Source organism: Engystomops pustulosus, chromosome 8 (genome assembly GCF_040894005.1).
Source record: "Engystomops pustulosus chromosome 8, aEngPut4.maternal, whole genome shotgun sequence".
NCBI lineage: Eukaryota > Metazoa > Chordata > Amphibia > Anura > Leptodactylidae > Engystomops > Engystomops pustulosus.
The window spans coordinates 88,770,272-88,788,053 of NC_092418.1; the positions used below are offsets into that span (position 1 = coordinate 88,770,272).

Consider the following 17,782-nt stretch of genomic DNA (forward strand, 5'->3'; position numbering starts at 1 on the left):
TCGAACCGTGTTCTCCAGTTAGGTGTGGTACCAGCATCCATTAACTATCGGTCTTGCGATCACTTCATTGATAATTTAACCACCAGGATCAAGGATTTTAAACCAAGCCCACTGTGTACCCCCTCTGGCAGGATCCGCTCTTCTCTTAGTTACTTATGGCCTGGTCTTTACGAAAAAGCTTTTAACCTGTACCCACCACAGCCCTTTTTTGTTTTTGCGTTTGCATTATTCACTCCCCACCTTTATTTTTCCATGTAGAGCGCTTTGTGACGTCTTGTTTTCTGTGTAACAAATTGCATCTAATAGTGACAGTATTTAATATTCCATGCCATGTTCTAGGAATCGGGGGGGAAAAAATTTCCAAATGCAGTGAAATTGGTGAAAAACGTGTTTGCACAGTTTTCTTGTGGGCTTGGATTTTACAGATTTCAGTTTTCCCCAAATGACATGTCTACTTTATTATTAAAGTAGGATAAAGGGGATAACAAATTTGTATAGGTTTTATAATGTTTTTATACGCTTACAAAAATTAAAACCGCCTGCACAATTTTTTTTTTTTTTTTTTGCCAGTCTGGTGCCAATAACTTTTCATACTTCTGAGGTGTCATTAAAAGTCACAAGAAATTTAGCTTTGAATGCTTCTATTTTTAGTACTGTACGGCCTTTTGAGCACTTTTTTTTTAATTGGATTTTTAATATTTTTCAAAATTGCAAAGAAGTGCGCTATTTTCCGTTATGGGGCGCAAAACCGTTATATTTTGATCAGCATTTTGGGATGAGAGTACACCTAACTTCCCCCTCATGAAAAAGCCTGATCGCTGTAAGTACGGTCCGTCGATCGGACTGGAGTGTTTCCTAATGGTTCTGATAAACCTACAGATCTAGCGGTGCGATAACTGGGGGCGGTCTAGGGAGCTGCTTTCTTTAGCATGAGCAGCTAAAGTAATTTACTAACCTGACAGGTCCTCTGTAAAGAAGAGTGGATTCTGCCAGACGGTGCACACACCAGTATGTCCGTGTGCTTGATTTAGTCCTCGATCCTGATGGTAATTTCCTTTAAATATATAACCCAAATATTGTTTAAAAGAAAAATGAGTCACTTTTCTTGTGATTTGTTCCATTTTAGACCTCATTTATATGGCAATGTTTTGTCAGTAGTTTATATCTGTCTTGTGATCCAAAACCGGTTTGGATCCACTCCTAGTTTTCACTTTTAAATACTGATGCAAATTACTGTCCTAAGTAGAGAAGAAGGCCTGCAGCACAGTTCACACATTGAACATTCAGCATTATTTCCTGATTCTCGGTAGTCTTTTTTTTTTTTTTTCTAGTTGAAGAACAGCTACAACCTTTCACAGCGAATCCAAAACTGCAGTGTTTCCACTGTGAAACTAAACCAAGACTTTGAAATGTATTTCCAAACCCCCAGCATCGCTGTTCGTATTAACCCAAAGTCCTCCTTAAGGGAACCTGGGGCCACTGGCTCCTTTATCGAATCTTCAGAAACCAGACACCCTCGGGTCTTACGAAGACGATGACGTCCGGGGAGCGACGATCGGATCCAAGATGGCAGTCGGCAGCTATGCTGGTGGCAATGGAAGAGTTAATAGCCGCGATCAGTGCAAGCACCGACCGCGGTTATTAGCTGTGGGGGTTTACTGCAATATGCAACAAACCGCCACCTGTGTATGAAGAGGACTCAGCCCGTGAGCCGTCTTCATACAACCTCTGCGCTGTACAGCTATGGCATGGAGCTTCAAGGGGTTAACGAAGACACTCGGAGAGTGGCCAAACTACAATCAAAACCCACTTATTTATCATAAAGTGCAATTTAAGAAGCAGCATATTTCTGCTTTGGGCCTCATGCACACGAATGTATAAAAATTGCTGTATATACGTGTAGCATATGGCCCCTTATGTGAATAGCGAATAAAGGATCCCATCTGAGAGACGTGTTTTCTATAGAAAACCCTTAACTAAAAGAGGAAAACCTCTATCTATGACCTTGTGTCCTTCCATGTTGGTAACAATTCCTGGCAGCGTGTCTGGATTGCATCACAGGTTTTGCTGAGTGTGCAGGTGATAAACACTTAATACCTTTTCATCATTTCTGTAGCTTATTGCAAAAAAATTTGAAAACTGGGGTCCGTGATCATGGGACAAATTTTATTTTTTAATTGTATACATTTAACATTGGCTATTGTAAAACATGCAATATAAGAAGTCCCTTCTCCGATCTCTCATTAAAGGCTATTCCCAACTGGGCATTCACATTTAAAGAGAACCTACCACCACGATTCTACCTATAAAGGTAGAACGGGTGGTAGGTGGATGTAAGCGACGTGAGGATAGCTCTTTTTAGAGCTAATCCTCACGTCCCCGCTAACTTTTGGTAAACTTTATTCCCCGACATGGTGGACGGACGAGGCCGGAGCTACTGCGCATGCACAGAACTCCGGCTTGTCCGCCGCACACAACAGGTTAGGAGGAGTAACGTGGCTACTGGGGCGTGGAGTAGCCGTGCCATGTAGCCTCGTGCCCGGCTACTCCACGCCCCCAGTAGCTGCATAACAACAAAATTTACATATTAGGGGAATAAAGTTTACCAAAAGTTAGCGGGGATGTGACGATTAGCTCTAAAAAGAGCTATCCTCACGTCCCTTACATCCACCTACCACCCGTTCTACCTTAGAGGTAGAATCGTGGTGGTAGGTTCCCTTTTAATGTAATTCATTTGCCATTTGTAAACATTTTTTCAATTGAATGTTATTAAAAAATTTTGTTTCCTGTGACTATAATTTCTTATAAATATTGCCATGCTGTCCCTTAGAAACAAGATAGCTTCCTCGGATACGACCACCTCACATTTTGGCAGCAGTGGCCAAACATGTGCTATTAAGTCCTGCCTGACCACCTGGATTCAGCGTGGGTCATGCAGCAACTCCGGGACATTTCATATACAAAAACCTTTTTGTTTCTTTGTGCAATCACTCCAGCAGAGGTGGTTGTATCCAAGGACAGCGACTTGTTTCCAAGGGACTACATTTATGAGAAATTATCTTCACACAGGTAAACATTTTTTAATAACTAATTAAAGAAATATATATATATATATATATATATATATATATATATATATATATATATATATATATATATAGAAATTGAACGTGAATTCCGAGATGAGAATACCCCTTTAAGGTATTTCCATCCAAAGTGCTGTGGACAGGGCCTAACTTTTGTTTGTGCGAAAGACCCTTTTAATAACAATTTTCTTTAATATTGTCTCGCATGTAAGTAAATAGATACGTTAAAACCTACCATGATTTAGCCTCGCTATTAAGGTAGTGGGCTTCAAATCTATCTCTAGTAATGGACTAGAAAGCCAGGCCAGGTACATCCAGATATGATCAATTTTTATACACTATTGACCCCCGGTAAAAACCTAATTTGCTCCTTTCTTCCAGTCCAGCATGGTGCCTTCCCTCACCACCAGCCTCTTTTGGTATACAGAGGCTCATTGGTGACATCCACTACAGCCTGATGACCTCTTAATTATATCTTGGGCTAAGTGTGTGGTTCCCCCCCCCCCTTCTAACTAAAAATTGCTCCACCCATATGCCCATAAAAACAACTTTGTCTTCCAGCCTGGCATCAAAGGGGGTGTGTCCTGAACATCCGGTCCCTCCCATTTTCTCCCCATGTTTTATACCTCCTTACTATTCAGCACTTCATGTCACATGACCAGGTGGATATTTTTGGAGCACAGGATACCACACAATCATTTGCAGTCGGTGGTCATGTAAGATTTCCACTCTGTTATATCAATCATAGACCATGGCGCACACCAATTTTCCTTTTTTCTGCTTTTATTTACATGAATGTAGGAAATTGTAAGCATTCACATAAGTGGTATCGCATAGGAAGAGTATAAGACTTGGGTTAAGAAATTATAAGCAGACATCATGATATAGACCATATGTATAACAAGACCATCTCATACAAGGTTGTGTATCTAATATGAAGCGTATAACTGCAAGGAAACTTCATCACATAATGTGATGGATCCCAAACAAACTATAGCTAAATATAGATAAAATGTTGTATAGATCTGGATAAAAGTATAGATAGAGGTCAGAGGGATGTTAAAGCAGAGTTGTAGTCAAAGGGAGAGTATAATATCTCAAACAGGCAGCATTATGAAGTACAAAACCATGGTAGGTAAAGCGGCGTTTGCATGAACGCGTGGTTTGTGATTGTTCTGTGTATTTTGGGTCCGCGCTGGCCTAAATTCACGGAACCACCATCAATATGACGCACGTCCAGTGCAGTCCCGATCTATTATGACAGGACTGGCTATGATCGAGTCCAGTCCTCATCAGTATAGTTGGTCCACAATCTGACCACGGCTTTGTGCTTCTTGAATAACATCCTATGTTCTTGCAGGTATTAAGTAACTTCTTCCAGGTACTTTCTCCCTATGAAGAACACACACTTGCTCAGCACACCACACATGTGGATGGTGGAGCCGGGAAGAATGGTGGTCATCCAAAAGTTTTTACAGTTTCCAGGTTAAAAATAACAGCATTATGCAGTAGTAAGTGATTTGTTCACCAAATTACAATTGACACTTCAACCCCTATTGACGCGTCTTTTGCTGTTCCTCTTGGAAATGTTTGAATAAATAGACTCCTGGCCTTTTCCGTGTAGTGAGACCACTCTAGTGCAGGTAATGTCTAATTGTAGATCTGTTGTAGAATAGTTGTTTTACTATAATTATTCAATTCGCCTTAAGAAAACCAGACATGCGGAGAGGAATCAGATTCTGTTAAAGGAACAAAATGATGAATGGCGTTGTGTGCTGGGCTAATGTGAGAGATCTTTGTATTAAGTCACATGTTGGTTAGATTTTGGTGATCTTGGAAGTCTTTGTAAGAAAGGTTCTTTAATGCTGGTTATGAGCTTGTCGCATTGGAAGCGTGTTTCTTTATGACTCGTGAACAGTTCTTCACTTTTCATTGTTTTCTTAGTTTAAGAGGATGGGTTTTAATAAGGGGTTTGTTCACAAATGCAAATGTTTTTCCTTTACTAGTGAGTGGCATCACAAGGCACTTCTAACTACAAATCTTTAGTTGTAAGGCTGTCTATTTTTGGACACAAACAATGTCATTTCCCCCCAACAAAATGGGAAATAACTGGGCTCCTTTTTCCATGCAATTCTTGCACCAATGAAGAATTGACACATCTCATATGACAATGGGATCAGTCATGTAAAGATTAAAGGGGTTTTCCTACAAACTATAGTTGGGGCCGAACTTGCTGATCAGTGAGGCTCTGTAATTTCCGTTATCTTCATAGAGATTAATGGAGCAGAGCGGTCATCTTCGGACATCCGCTCCATTAGTCTGACGTAGCGACAATGGGTCCACTTTCGGGATCATAAGGAGCTCTCCCTGTATTTTCCCAAATACAATGAATACAGTGAATTTTCGGTGTTGCTAAACTACAGCTAACACTAGATACTCTTGGCCATGCATCCCTCTGTGGGGGTGTGTGATTATTTGTTAAATTGAAAAGTGTACAATATACAAAATATGTATTAATATATCCTTTGTAATGGCCGCATCGCTCTTTTACATGCTCGGTAGCTGCATTATTGATCACGACTGGCAGATAGTGTTTGTTTTAACTTTGGTTAAAATTCTTTGTTTTTAGGTTGCAGTGGATTTTCCCTTCCTAAGGATTCAATTTACTATTCGGCTACCTAATGGGGGCGCTCCTTTCCAGATGGAAGGTATGTATTGCAGAACTTTTAATGGGGAGTATAAGCATAGCTGGGCTGTGACAGTATAAAACAGAAGACCTATCCTAAAAGTCCCGCTCCAAAGGAACATGAAAAATTGACTGTGCATCGGCCAGGTTTCAGGGACTGGACTCTTTGCATTATAGTAACATTTGATACCCTGCGTCCTGTCCCTAGCATGTTTGCTCAGTGAAATCTGGCCTGTTAATGGTTCGTCTTAGGCTGCGGTCACATGTTCCGCTAGCTTAGAGTTCATAGATACGCATGCGATCGGGTTTCCCGGAAGGCGCGTATGTGATTAGGCCGAGGCCCGCCCCCTGTGAGCTAGCATCCCGTTATGAACACAACGCTAGCGGAACGTGTGACGGCAGCATCAGCATTCAGATTTTTAAACAAAGTGTTTAATTTTCTTGTGGTGATCTGTCATGCAAGTACATAGAACAGCTGTAAGTACATGATCCATCTGTGCTATTTATAAGATACAACATCTAATATTAGCTGGGAAAATAAAGACCTTAGAGTTCATAACTAAAACGGTCTTGCTCTGCATACTAATGCGATCTATTCAAAAAATATTATAGTATTATATACTTGAGTATACGCAGAGTGTATAAAAAAAAAAGCCAATACGCGCCTTCCCGATGCCCACTGGAGTTTCTATCCTCTTCCGTCCGGGAGCGGCAGGCTGACTATATAGTGGAGGGCATGGGCTGGCTGTCTATATCCTGGGGCGATGCTGTCACCAATGCGTTTGCCACCCTAGGCTTATAGTCGAGTCAATAGGTTTTCAGTGTTTTTTTTTTTTTTTTTTTTTTTTGTGGTATAATTAGGAGCTTCAGCTTAAATAATTTGGTTGGCTTATACTCTAGTATATATGGTACTTGTTGTTTTAATCTAGACTTTATCCCTATTTACATATGTTTTTTACTTTTAACAGGCCAAGCCTTCCACAGTTGAAGTTTTGGAGAAAATGGAAAAGGTATGAAAGAGTTCATAGCTTTTAGCCTTGCCATGTGCTCTATTGAGTTCTATGGGACTTCCTGTCCTAAAAGGACAAAACCTGGATGGTTTCCACAGCCCCGTGTATGAGGTGACTGCCAGAGTTGCTGTAGTCAAACGGGTCCTATTCCTGCCAAGTTTGCATCTTGGGCAGTCTTTTTTCCCCTGTCAGCAATGTGCAAGTAGAAAACATATAATACTATATAATCTTTGTTCATATAGCACCATCAAATTCTGTAGCGTTTTACAAACCATAGGGGATGTATACAAGTACAAACATTCATATGGAACAATAGGAGTGAGGGCCTTGCCCATAAGAGCTTAGTCTATGAGGATGAAGTGGTTGACACAACAGGTAAAAGAGATTGTAAAATATTACAGCCCTTCTTTATAAGGGAACAATATAAAATAATTAAATAAAAATTCTGCTGCTTGCCTCAGCCATCAGCCAACATCTTATTTACAATGTCCAAGTGGGAAGTGACTGCAGAGGAGCCTGGAGCTTGGTATGTATTTGCTGTTTGCCAGATAACAGACGGGAGATGTAGGACATGGGATGTATTAGGGAGAGTTGATATTTCATGCAGTTAGTGAGTATGATGGGCTGCCTAAAGAGATGGGTTTTAAGAGCACGTTTGAAACTTTGGATGGTGGGTGTTAGTCTGAGAGTCCGGGGAAGGGCATTCCAGAGAATTGGTGCAACTTGAGAGAGGTCCTGGAGACGTGCATGAGAGTTGGAGATCTAGAATCTAATATCACTGGCAGATGGAAGAGCACGGGTTGGGCTGAGAAGAGAGATATGGAGGTGCAGCAGAGACAGGCAGCCACTGCAGTGATTGACACAAACTGGAGGCATCCGTGTAGCGTTTGGTCTGAAAGATGAGCCTGGCAGCTGCTTTAAGAATAGATTGGTCTTCCACTCGCTAAACGCTCTCCTCTACAATTAGTAGGGAGTTATAGTAATCTAGTCGAAAGTGAATAAGCGCAACAGTTGCCATTTTAGAGGTTTCAATTGTCAGAAATGGTCGGATTCTGGAGATGTTTCTGAGATGCATCCGGCAAGAGATTGAATATATGGTGAAAAGGAGAAGTCAGAGTCCAGCACAACCCCAAGACAGTGGGCCTGCTGTCTCGGTGCTATAGTGATCCCACAGACCAAGATTTAGGGGTCAGGGTTGGATCGCTTAGTAGATGGTGGAAAGACAAGAAGTTCAGTGTTAGAAAGATTACGTTTCAAGAAGAGAGAGCACATGATGTTGGAGACGGCAGAGAGTTGTCACTAGTGTTCTGGAGTAAGGCAGGGGTGATGTTACGTGCAGAAGTATATAGCTGGGGTGTCATCAGCATAGAGATGATACTAGAAACCAAATCTGCTGATGGTTTGTCCAATGGGGGCAGTATAGAGGGAGAAGAGGACCTAGGAGTGAGCCCTGAGGAACCCCCGACCGTAAGTGGAAGATAAGAGAAACATCCAGATACACCAATGACACACAGGACGCAAACACTGGTCAATTGCTTGTGGCCCAGACAAAAAAAAGACCAAATTGTAATATGCATGATGTAGGCTAAACTCGTGCAGCTCTAGAATACTCTGGTGTGCGATGCAGTTCTCGTTGGATTTATTTGTGGTTTTCTGGCATGATAAATTGTCCAATTGTTCCCTTTGTATTATAGTGACAACTGACAACCCCTCCAAACAAGCCATACATGTTCATTCTTTGATTCATAGCACTGTCATAATCTCTAGTTGGCATGTAAAGTGACATCTGTAGAGTCTGAGATGTAGTAATTTTTTTTTTAATTGCAATTTCCCTGAGCATTGCGGTCTGAGCTTTGGGTAAATTTGCTGAGAAATAAATTTTGTTTGTCAAGTGTCCCCCCCCCCCCCCCCCCCCCCACTTGTGAATAATCTTTATCACTGGAAAATTATTCACCAGAAATATATCAACCACAAGCAATCGATAATACAAATAGTAAGGGGCTAAATAGAGTAGCCAATGCTTCATATGGTACACATAAATAATCTTTAGTAATCACATCAGTCAAAAATATTTTAAAACACCCCATTAAAAGAGATACACGTAAAAAAAAAAACCAGACAGTGTGATACAGTATGGTACTGACAGTGTTTGGACCATGTGGTACTGGACTCGTGAGTGTGGCCTCTGGTTGGTATTATGGTTGTGTCATAGCTGGCTCAAAATAATTTGGGGTGATTTAGAGTATTAGACTAGACTTTGTGTATTTAACCTTCTGTGTTCCCCTAAAATGTTTAATTGCTGCTGTGATATTTGTGTTACCAGGAACTTGTTACAGATTTGATATATGATAACTCCCAGTCCAGATATTATCACACTGTCTGTTTTTTTTTTTGTGTATCTCTTTTTAATGGGGTGTTTTTTAAATACATTTTTCTGATCACTGTGTATAACTGATGTGATTAATAAAGATTTATGAATAACTTTATTAATAAAGAATTGTGTACCATATGAAGTACAGGCAGTCCCCGGGTTACGTACAAGATAGGGACTGGAGGGTTGTCCTTAAGTTGAATTTGTATGTAAGTCGGGTTGCTGGTAACTAAGGATGCATTAGCTGGTGCGATCTCACGCTTCCTTAGTTACCTGGAATCTCCGGCTTCTAGTGCACTGGCTGGTAACTAAGGAAGCGTGAGAGCGCACCAGCTAATGCATCCTTAGTTACCTGAACCACCGATACTGCCGGCAATTACTTACTTTATGCATCGGCAATGGATTGTGCTCCCCGTCACCTCCGTGGCCCGCTCCAGCCTCTCGCTCCGCCCAACGATCCCAGTCACCTCCACGGCCCGCTCCAGCCTCTCTCTCCGCCCAACGATCCCCGTCACCTCCACGGCCCGCCCAATGAGGAGGCGCAGCGCTATGGAAACCTGGAAGTGGACTGCGCATTCGCGGGGTGCCGAGTGCCCCGTTCGTATCTACGGGTTGTCCGTAACTCGAAACGCCGTAAGTCGGGGACTGCCTGTATTGGTTACTTTACTTATTCAGTGCTATTGAGGGTTTTTTTTTTGGTAAAAAATCACTGTAAAATTATACCTTAAATTGCCTTATAACCTTTACCAGAGGGGCAGGGGAGTTGCTTGTCCAAGATCATTGCTTTACACTTTGGCTGTTTTCTTTTGAGTACGTTCGGGCATGTATTTAACCCCTAGGCGCACCACGACGTTATACTACGTCCCCGGGGCTAGATACTTAGCGCACCGGGACGTAGTATAACGTCCAGCTTCTGGGACCGGCTCACGAACGGAGCCGGTACCAGAAGCAGCGGCTGTCAGCTGTCTAGTACAGCTGACAGCCTGCGCTAACACCCGCGATCGGAGCCGGCTCCGATCGCGGGTGTTAACCCCTTACGCGCCGCGGTCAAGCATGACCGTGGCATGTAAGGGTGTTCCTGCTGTGGATCGGATCCCCCGTGCCGCTTACCGGGGGATCCGATCCTCTTCCGGGCAGCTCCGAGGACTGGCATGTGCCCCGGAGCTGCCCGGTCTCCATGGCAGCCAGATCCCTTCCGGGTCTGACTGCAAACTGTCTGAGCATGCGCAAGCTTGCTCAGACAGTTTACACTGCTCTACAATAAAATGGTATTGTAGAGCAGTGTATTGAACTTAAACCAGTGATCAGAGCATCACTGGTTTAAGTTCAAGTATGTATAAGTAAAAAAAATGCAAAAACACTTAACACTACACATTATAATAAATAAAAAATAAATACATAAAATATAAGCCCCTAAAATGTCACTTTCCCATAAAAAAAACTTAATAAAGTATAAAAAACATAAAAACACAAAAAAACCCCGCATATTTGGTATTGCCGCGTCCGTAACAATCTGCATAATAAAACAGAATTGTTACTGGACCCGCACGGTAAACGCCGGAGGAAAAAAACGCAAAAAACGTTCCGAAAAAAGATAATTTTTAATTAATACCCTATAAAAAATGCTCTAAAAAGTGATTTAAAAAATTTTATGCACTCTAAAATAAGCCCACTAAAAAGAGCAACTGTTCTCGCAAAAAATAAGCCCCTAACAAGATTTGTCAGCCAAAAAATAAAAAAGTTATGCATATAAAAAGATGGTGATGCTAAAATGAATAAGATTTTCTCCAAATTAGTTTTTATTCAGTACAATTGAATAAAATACACAAAACCCCCACATATTTGGTATCCCTGCGTCCGTAACAATCTGTATAATAAAACAGAATCGTTATTAGATCCGCAAAGTGAACCCCGTAAAAAACAACCTAAAAAAACTCTCTCTGAAAAAGATGATTTTTTATTAATGCCCTTTAAAAATGCTCTAAAAAAAGTGATTTAAAAAAGTTACGCAATCTAAAATAAGACCACTAAAAAGAGCAATCTTTCTCGCATAAAATAAGCCCTTAAACCAATTTGTGAGGTGAAAAATAAAAAAGTTATACATATGAAAGACGGTGATGCTAAAATTAACAACAATTTTGCCAAATTACTTTTTATTCAGTAAAAATGGTAAAAAAAAAAAAATATATAAATGAAGTATTTTCATAATCGTGGCGACCCATAGAATAAAAATAATATACTATTTTCATGGTATGGTTAACGGCCAAAAAAAAAAAACACAAAAATTTTCCTAAAAATTGATGATTTTCATTTCCTCCACCAACAAAGAGTTAATTAAATCTCACCAATTAGCTATAGAGGCTCCAAAATTAAGTACCAGAAAAGTGCATCTCATGTGGCAAAAGAAATAAGCCCCTATAGGTCCACATTAAAAAAAAGAAAAAAATTATAGCCTCTACAATGTGACATAGCAAATCTGATCTGGATGGCGCCTCCTTCCCTTCTATGCCCGGCCGTGCGCCCATACAGCAGGTTACCAGCACATATGGGGTATCCGTGTACTCGGGAGAAATTGGGTATCAAACTTTGTGGAGCCTTTTTTCATTTAATCCATTTTAAATGTTTAATTTTCCACCCAAAATGAGTGTATTGTGAAAAAATATTACAATTTGCAGACTCCACCTCCGTTTTGTTTTAACCCCTATAAAACACGTAAAGGGTTAACAAACTTCTTAAAAGTAGTTTTTCATACGTTGAGGGGTGTAGTTTCCACAATGGGGTAATTTATGAGTCTCGCTATTATTTAGGCCTCTCGGTGTCAATTAGAAGTTGAGCAGGTCCATCTAAGTACGGGTTTTGGCGATTTTACAAAAAATTTGAAAAATTATACCTAAATTCTGAGCCTCATAACATTCTAGTAAAATATGTGGAATCTTAAAAAACCATGCCAACATAAAGCAGACATTTGGGAAATGTAAGTTATGAATTTATTTGGGTGCTTTGACTATCTGCATCAAAAGTAGAGAATTTAGAACGTTGAAAATAAAGAATTTTTCAAAATTTTTGCCAAATTTTGTTTTTTTTCATAACTAAACGCAAAAGATTTCATCCAAATTTTTAAACTAATTTGAAGTACAATGTGTCACGAGAAAACAATCTCAAAATCCCCTGGATATCTTAGCGTTCCCACGCTATAACCACTTATAGTGACACAGTCCAGATTTGAAAAATGGGGCCGCGTCCTTTAGGCCAAAATAGGCTGAGTCCCCTCGGGGTTAACTTCTTCCTGCCGATGCCCTTCTTTGTTTTTGCGTTCTCATTATTCACTCCCCACCTTCAAAAATCTATAACTTTTTAAAAATTTTTCCATGTACTGAGCTGTGTGATGGCTTATTTTCTGCATAACATATTGCACTCCATAGTGACGGTATTTAATATTCCATGCCGTGTACTGGGAAGCGTGGAAAGAAATTCCAAATGCAGTGAAATTGGTGAAAAAACGAATTCGCACTGTATTTTTGTGGGTTTGGATTGTACGGATGTCTACTTTATTCTTTGGGTCGGTACGATTTATGGGGACACCAAATTTGTATAGGTTTTATGTTTTCATACATTTACAAAAATTAAAACCTCCTGTACAAAAAATTTTTGGGGGATTTTGCTGTCTTCTGGCGCTAATAACTTTTTTTATAATTTGGTATGCAGAGCTTTGGGTGGTGTCTTTTTTTTTTTTTTTTTTTTTGCGACTTTTGATGACGTTAACAATGTTATCATTTCATTGTACAACCTTTTGATCACTTTTTTTATAGAATTTTTAAAATGGCAAAAAATTGCTATTTTCGACTTTGGGCACTATTTTCCGTCGCTGGGTTAAACGCAGTGAAAAACTATTATATTTTGATCAGGCATTTTCGGATGTGGCGATACCTAATGTGTTTATTTTACTGTTTATTTATATTTTATATCCGTTCTAGGGAAAGATTTGGGGGTGATTTGGATTTTTTTTTTTATAACTTTATTTTTACCATTTTTTTCAGACTCCCTAGGGTACTTTAACCCTAGGTTGTCTGATCGATCCTACCATATACCGCAAACAAGGAACACTTGCTCATCACACCAGGCACAGTGGCTGTGTGTTATCTATAGTCTCCCTACCTGCCTTCTAATATTATGCTAATGAGCCAGAACGGCTCCTGACTATGAAACCAGAGCCCCTTCGAGCTGTAGATTCACAGGCTTTTACACTATGCAGAAGCACTTACAACCCCCCCCCCCCCGCCCCAACACCCTGTTCTTAACAGCTTCGGAAGCTGCAGCATGGAGGTGGTCTGGTAACACCATCTGGAGCTGATTTTGGGGTCGATCTATGCGTAAGTGTACTAGGTTTATCATGATGGATTTTGATGGTAGATTTTTACTTTAATCAGTATTAATCTGCTTCTATTTGTCCATTCATTCTAGTACATAAAAGTTTTTTTAACTTCCATTGTCTGATTTGTAAATGTTTTAGGAAATTCAATCTTTAGAAGAATTTCAAGACAAGAACCAGAAACTGCGGAAGATTTGGGTTGGAAGACTACTTCTCTATTCTACTTTTTTGTATCTTCTCACATGTTTTGTCGTTTACCTGTGGTACCTTCCTGATGGACTGACTGCAAGACTACTAATAATTCTTCCTTTTTTGCTCTTCCCAGTAATGTGAGTGTTTTTTTTGTTTTTTTTTGTCTTAAAATAATAAAGTGCATTAAGTTGATGGCAATGCTTTAGTGTAACGGGGGATGTCAAAGCATTGAAAGATGGTTTTATGCAATCTTTTTGTGTTTATATGCACATAATTAAATCTGTTTAGCTTGCAATGGGCAGCAGTACGTACAGGCGATCCCCTACTGAAGAACACCTGACTTGCAGATGAGCCCTAGTTACAAACTGACCTTTGGGTGTTGTTAATTTACTGTACTTTAGCTGTAGGCTACAATAAAATAAATAACTTAAATACCTTATCTTCATGTTGCTGAAGTTAGGGACTCGGCAAATAGCCTACCATATTCAAAATCTAGAACTACTCCACCATGATTAATATGCTACCACAAAAAACGGAGTTACAACGTTCTTTTATAAAAGCAATAAATTTAAACCTTTATTACACAAGACAACACACAGTTGTATTATCATAAAATGATTGGTGTAATTTTTATAGAGGAAATCCAAACAAAGGGTCCGATGAGACAAAAGACCATATGACTGCGTTACAGGGTATCTTGCTCGATTCTATGGTTCACACCTCAATATTCGCTGTCATTGCCACAGTCATGCTTATCAAGAGTGAGCATAAAGTGTGCCCCAAATTATGAGATTCACAAGTAACAGACAAGTGTCCTACCCATTTTGCGCCTTCTATGGATGCCTCCCTGACTCCCCAACGCGCGTTTTCCCCCACGCTTCTTCAGGGAGTGCAAAACTGACGCTGGGAAGCCGGTTTTTATACTTACAAGCGGGTATCGTTGGCGCATGCGCCACGGACAGCTTCCGGGTCCGATACCTGCCCCACTTCTGGCAGCACGGCGCTGGCGCGCATACGCAGGATCCGACAGCGCTATCGGATAACCGGTCATGCGCTTTGCGCTGAGTGATGCCTGTTATGAAAAAGTAAAAAAGAGACAGACAGTAGTGCCAATATAAGTTACCTTTATTCCATAACATTGTGAGCGACACTAACACAGTGATATGGACGGAGTGAATCATAAACATTGTGACATATCACAAAAAGGAAAGAAAAAGAAAGGGGTGAATAAAATAAAGCTAAAACAGTTAAGAGGACCTGTCACCCAATTTATGGGCACTAGGAGCTGCTTACTAAAGTAAGCAGCTCCTAGTGCTTGATCAAACGCCGCAGTGTGGCGGGGAACAGTGTAATTGTCGGACAGCTCGCAAAGCTGTCTGATGTATTCATGAGGGGGTGGGGTTCGGGTGTGGCTAGGGCCGGCCTATGGAGCAAGCGGGGCGGTCCGGGGAAGAGGCAACGCCTCGGACCGCCCCCTCATGCAAGCAATCCGATGATTACATTGTACCCCGCTGCAGTGTTTGATAGCATTACCGGAAACCTCGGGTAACGCTATCACTCTCTCTAACACTGTGGCGTTTGATCAAGCACTAGGAGCTGCTAAATTTTCGGCACTAGGAGCTGCTTACTAAAGTAACTAAATTTATTGTTAACCCTGGATCTTATGACAATCCAACATTTTTAAAATCCAATTTTCAGAGACCGAAAAATCTGATTGGGGTTACAATGATAAAATATACAGTTCCGACTTACATACGAATTCAAACAAACCTACCTTGTGGCATATATTATCTCCACTTTCATAGCTTTTCATGAAGGGTTATAACAACCTAGTAGGTCACTAAGATTCCCTTTTGTAGCCTAAGTGTGTGAAAGCTGTTTCAATTATTCAATTAAATAATTTATTATTTCAATTATTTGCTGAAAACGAAAAAACTCTATGAAGGGTTTGTCTAAGTATTCTTTGTTTTTCCACCAGAATTTGGTTTGCAAGAACACTGCTGATAGTCTGGTTCTCCAGGCGTACAGAAAGAAATAGTGAGTCCCCCTTATTTTTAATCTTGTGCATACTGTTCTGACCTTTGATATGTTTTCTGGCAACTTGAAGCAAACTAGTGGCATTTTAGTGTTGTCCGTACACAGGGGGTGGGTTACAACTGATACTGGGTCCCTGACTTCATCATTTGCATGGAGTGTGCATGTTTGTTTCTGTAACGGATGGTGGGAATGAACCTCTGAAAGACACTTCTAGTTACATCTGATTTCCCAACACAACATAGAATTGAGCATGTTGGAATTTAGAATACCCAATCTTTTCCCAGACATCTGTTCTAGGAAGGTCCCTGTACACTTCTTGAAAATCATTGGGGTTTTTAACTGATTTTAATGAGGTGATCTCAAAATACTTTTAGATGAACATACTTTGGTTGTAATCAAATGTATATAGTTTTTTTGGGCTATAAGGCGCACAAAAAATCCTTTGTTTTCTAAGAAATCAAAGGTGCGCCTTATAGTCCAGTGCGCCTTATATATGAACCATACTTACACAACAGCTGCCTAGAACTGTGCACAGGTCTGCCACCTGCTGGTCATTCATACTTTTAATCAGGTGCGCCTTATAATCCGGTGCGCCTTATATATGAACCTAGACGTTTTAGCAGGCATTTATTGATGGTGCGCCTTAGTCGGAAAAATACGGTATATTGAGCAATACTAACACAGGCTTTGGGTGTTCTGTCCCCGGCAGGGTGGTCAGTCCTTGACCCTGCATTTTACACGTTCTGTGATCACAGCAAGTGTGTTTTAGCCCTTAGACCAGGTAATGTTTTTTTCAGTTTTATTCTGTGGCCTTGGTTGAGCTGTCTTCCATTGTAGCCACAGCTGGCTGGTAGAAATAGACTTGTTATGTGGGGCCATTTGGATGATTGTTTGGTTGTTCTACCCCTCGCCAGTCATGAAATGTACAAAGTTCTCTATACAGAAGCACCAAGACTACTTGACCTCGGTGAAGATCTTACTACAACATTGGCCACTTTACCATTGGTATACCTTGTGAAAATTGCAGCACAAAATCTTGGTTGCTTGTACAAACCTGCTGACCACTATAAATTGTTTTCTGTATTTCAGATGAGGCACTTGAAGACTTAAAAGCACAGAAGAAAAAAATAGTGAGTAGTTTATTTTACTACTAGTGACTAAAAAAGCTTTATATTGGGGTCATTAAGTCTGAATAGTCTAAGTGTATATGACTTATTGCCGGTTTTCCGTCTTCTCATGGCTGCCATTAAAGGGGTATTCTCGTCTGGGCATTCACGTTCTGTTCGAGAAATCTGCCATATGTAAACATTTCTTCAATTGGATGTTATTAAAAAAAAGGTTCCTGTGTGAAGATAATTTCTCATAAATGTTGCCATGTTGTCCCTTAGAAACGAGATAGCTTCTTCGGATACGGCCACCTCTGCTGGAGGGATTGCACAAAGAAACAAAAGGTTTTTGTATATGAAATGTCCGGGAGTTACTGGCGGTCCCGCAGCCGTCCTGTGGTAATGATTGCTAAATCCAGGAGGTCAGGCAGGACTCTATAGCGCATGTCTGGCCACTGCTGCCAGAGTGTGAGGTGGTCGTAACCGAGGAAACTATCTCGTTTCTAAGGGACAACATAGCTATGTTTATGGGAAATTATCTTCACACAGAAACATTTTTTTTAATAACATCCAATTGAAGAAATGTTTATATATGGAAGATTAATTAAACTGAATGTGAATGCCCAGACGAGAATACCCCTTTAAGGTCTATTGTCCACAGTCACGGTACGGTGAGTTTCATCGCACCATGACAGAGCTATCCGGCCCCTATGGAGATGGGGAGGGGTAAGGAGCTCTCCCCTAGCCCATCTCCACTCGGCCAAAATGGGCTGCCAACTTGCACCAATGTGACCCGTTTCAGAACACATTGGTAAATTCTTGATGGGTTCTAGATGGTGGATAATTAAAGAACCATAAGTTGTTGATTTTTGGTTAGTTACTTCATTTTCTATGCAATTAAAGGACTTGGGAAATGGTTCATTCT

At 40.6% G+C, this 17,782-nt stretch overlaps 1 protein-coding gene across 2 annotated transcripts in view; it reads left to right on the top strand.

Annotated features, from left to right (window-relative positions):
* The window catches only part of LNPK (lunapark, ER junction formation factor), a 43,459-nt gene that overhangs the window by 10,476 nt on the left and 15,201 nt on the right, over window positions 1-17,782 (top strand). Inside the window, exons 2-6 of one of the 2 annotated variants that reach the window (XM_072121661.1) lie at window positions 5,716-5,794; window positions 6,741-6,782; window positions 13,664-13,851; window positions 15,693-15,751; window positions 16,841-16,881. In XM_072121661.1, coding sequence (XP_071977762.1) covers window positions 5,768-5,794; window positions 6,741-6,782; window positions 13,664-13,851; window positions 15,693-15,751; window positions 16,841-16,881 — 357 coding nt within the window. In that variant the 5' untranslated portion in view covers window positions 5,716-5,767. The remainder of the gene's footprint in view (window positions 1-5,715; window positions 5,795-6,740; window positions 6,783-13,663; window positions 13,852-15,692; window positions 15,752-16,840; window positions 16,882-17,782) is intronic. The other variant, XM_072121660.1, reaches the window with a different exon arrangement.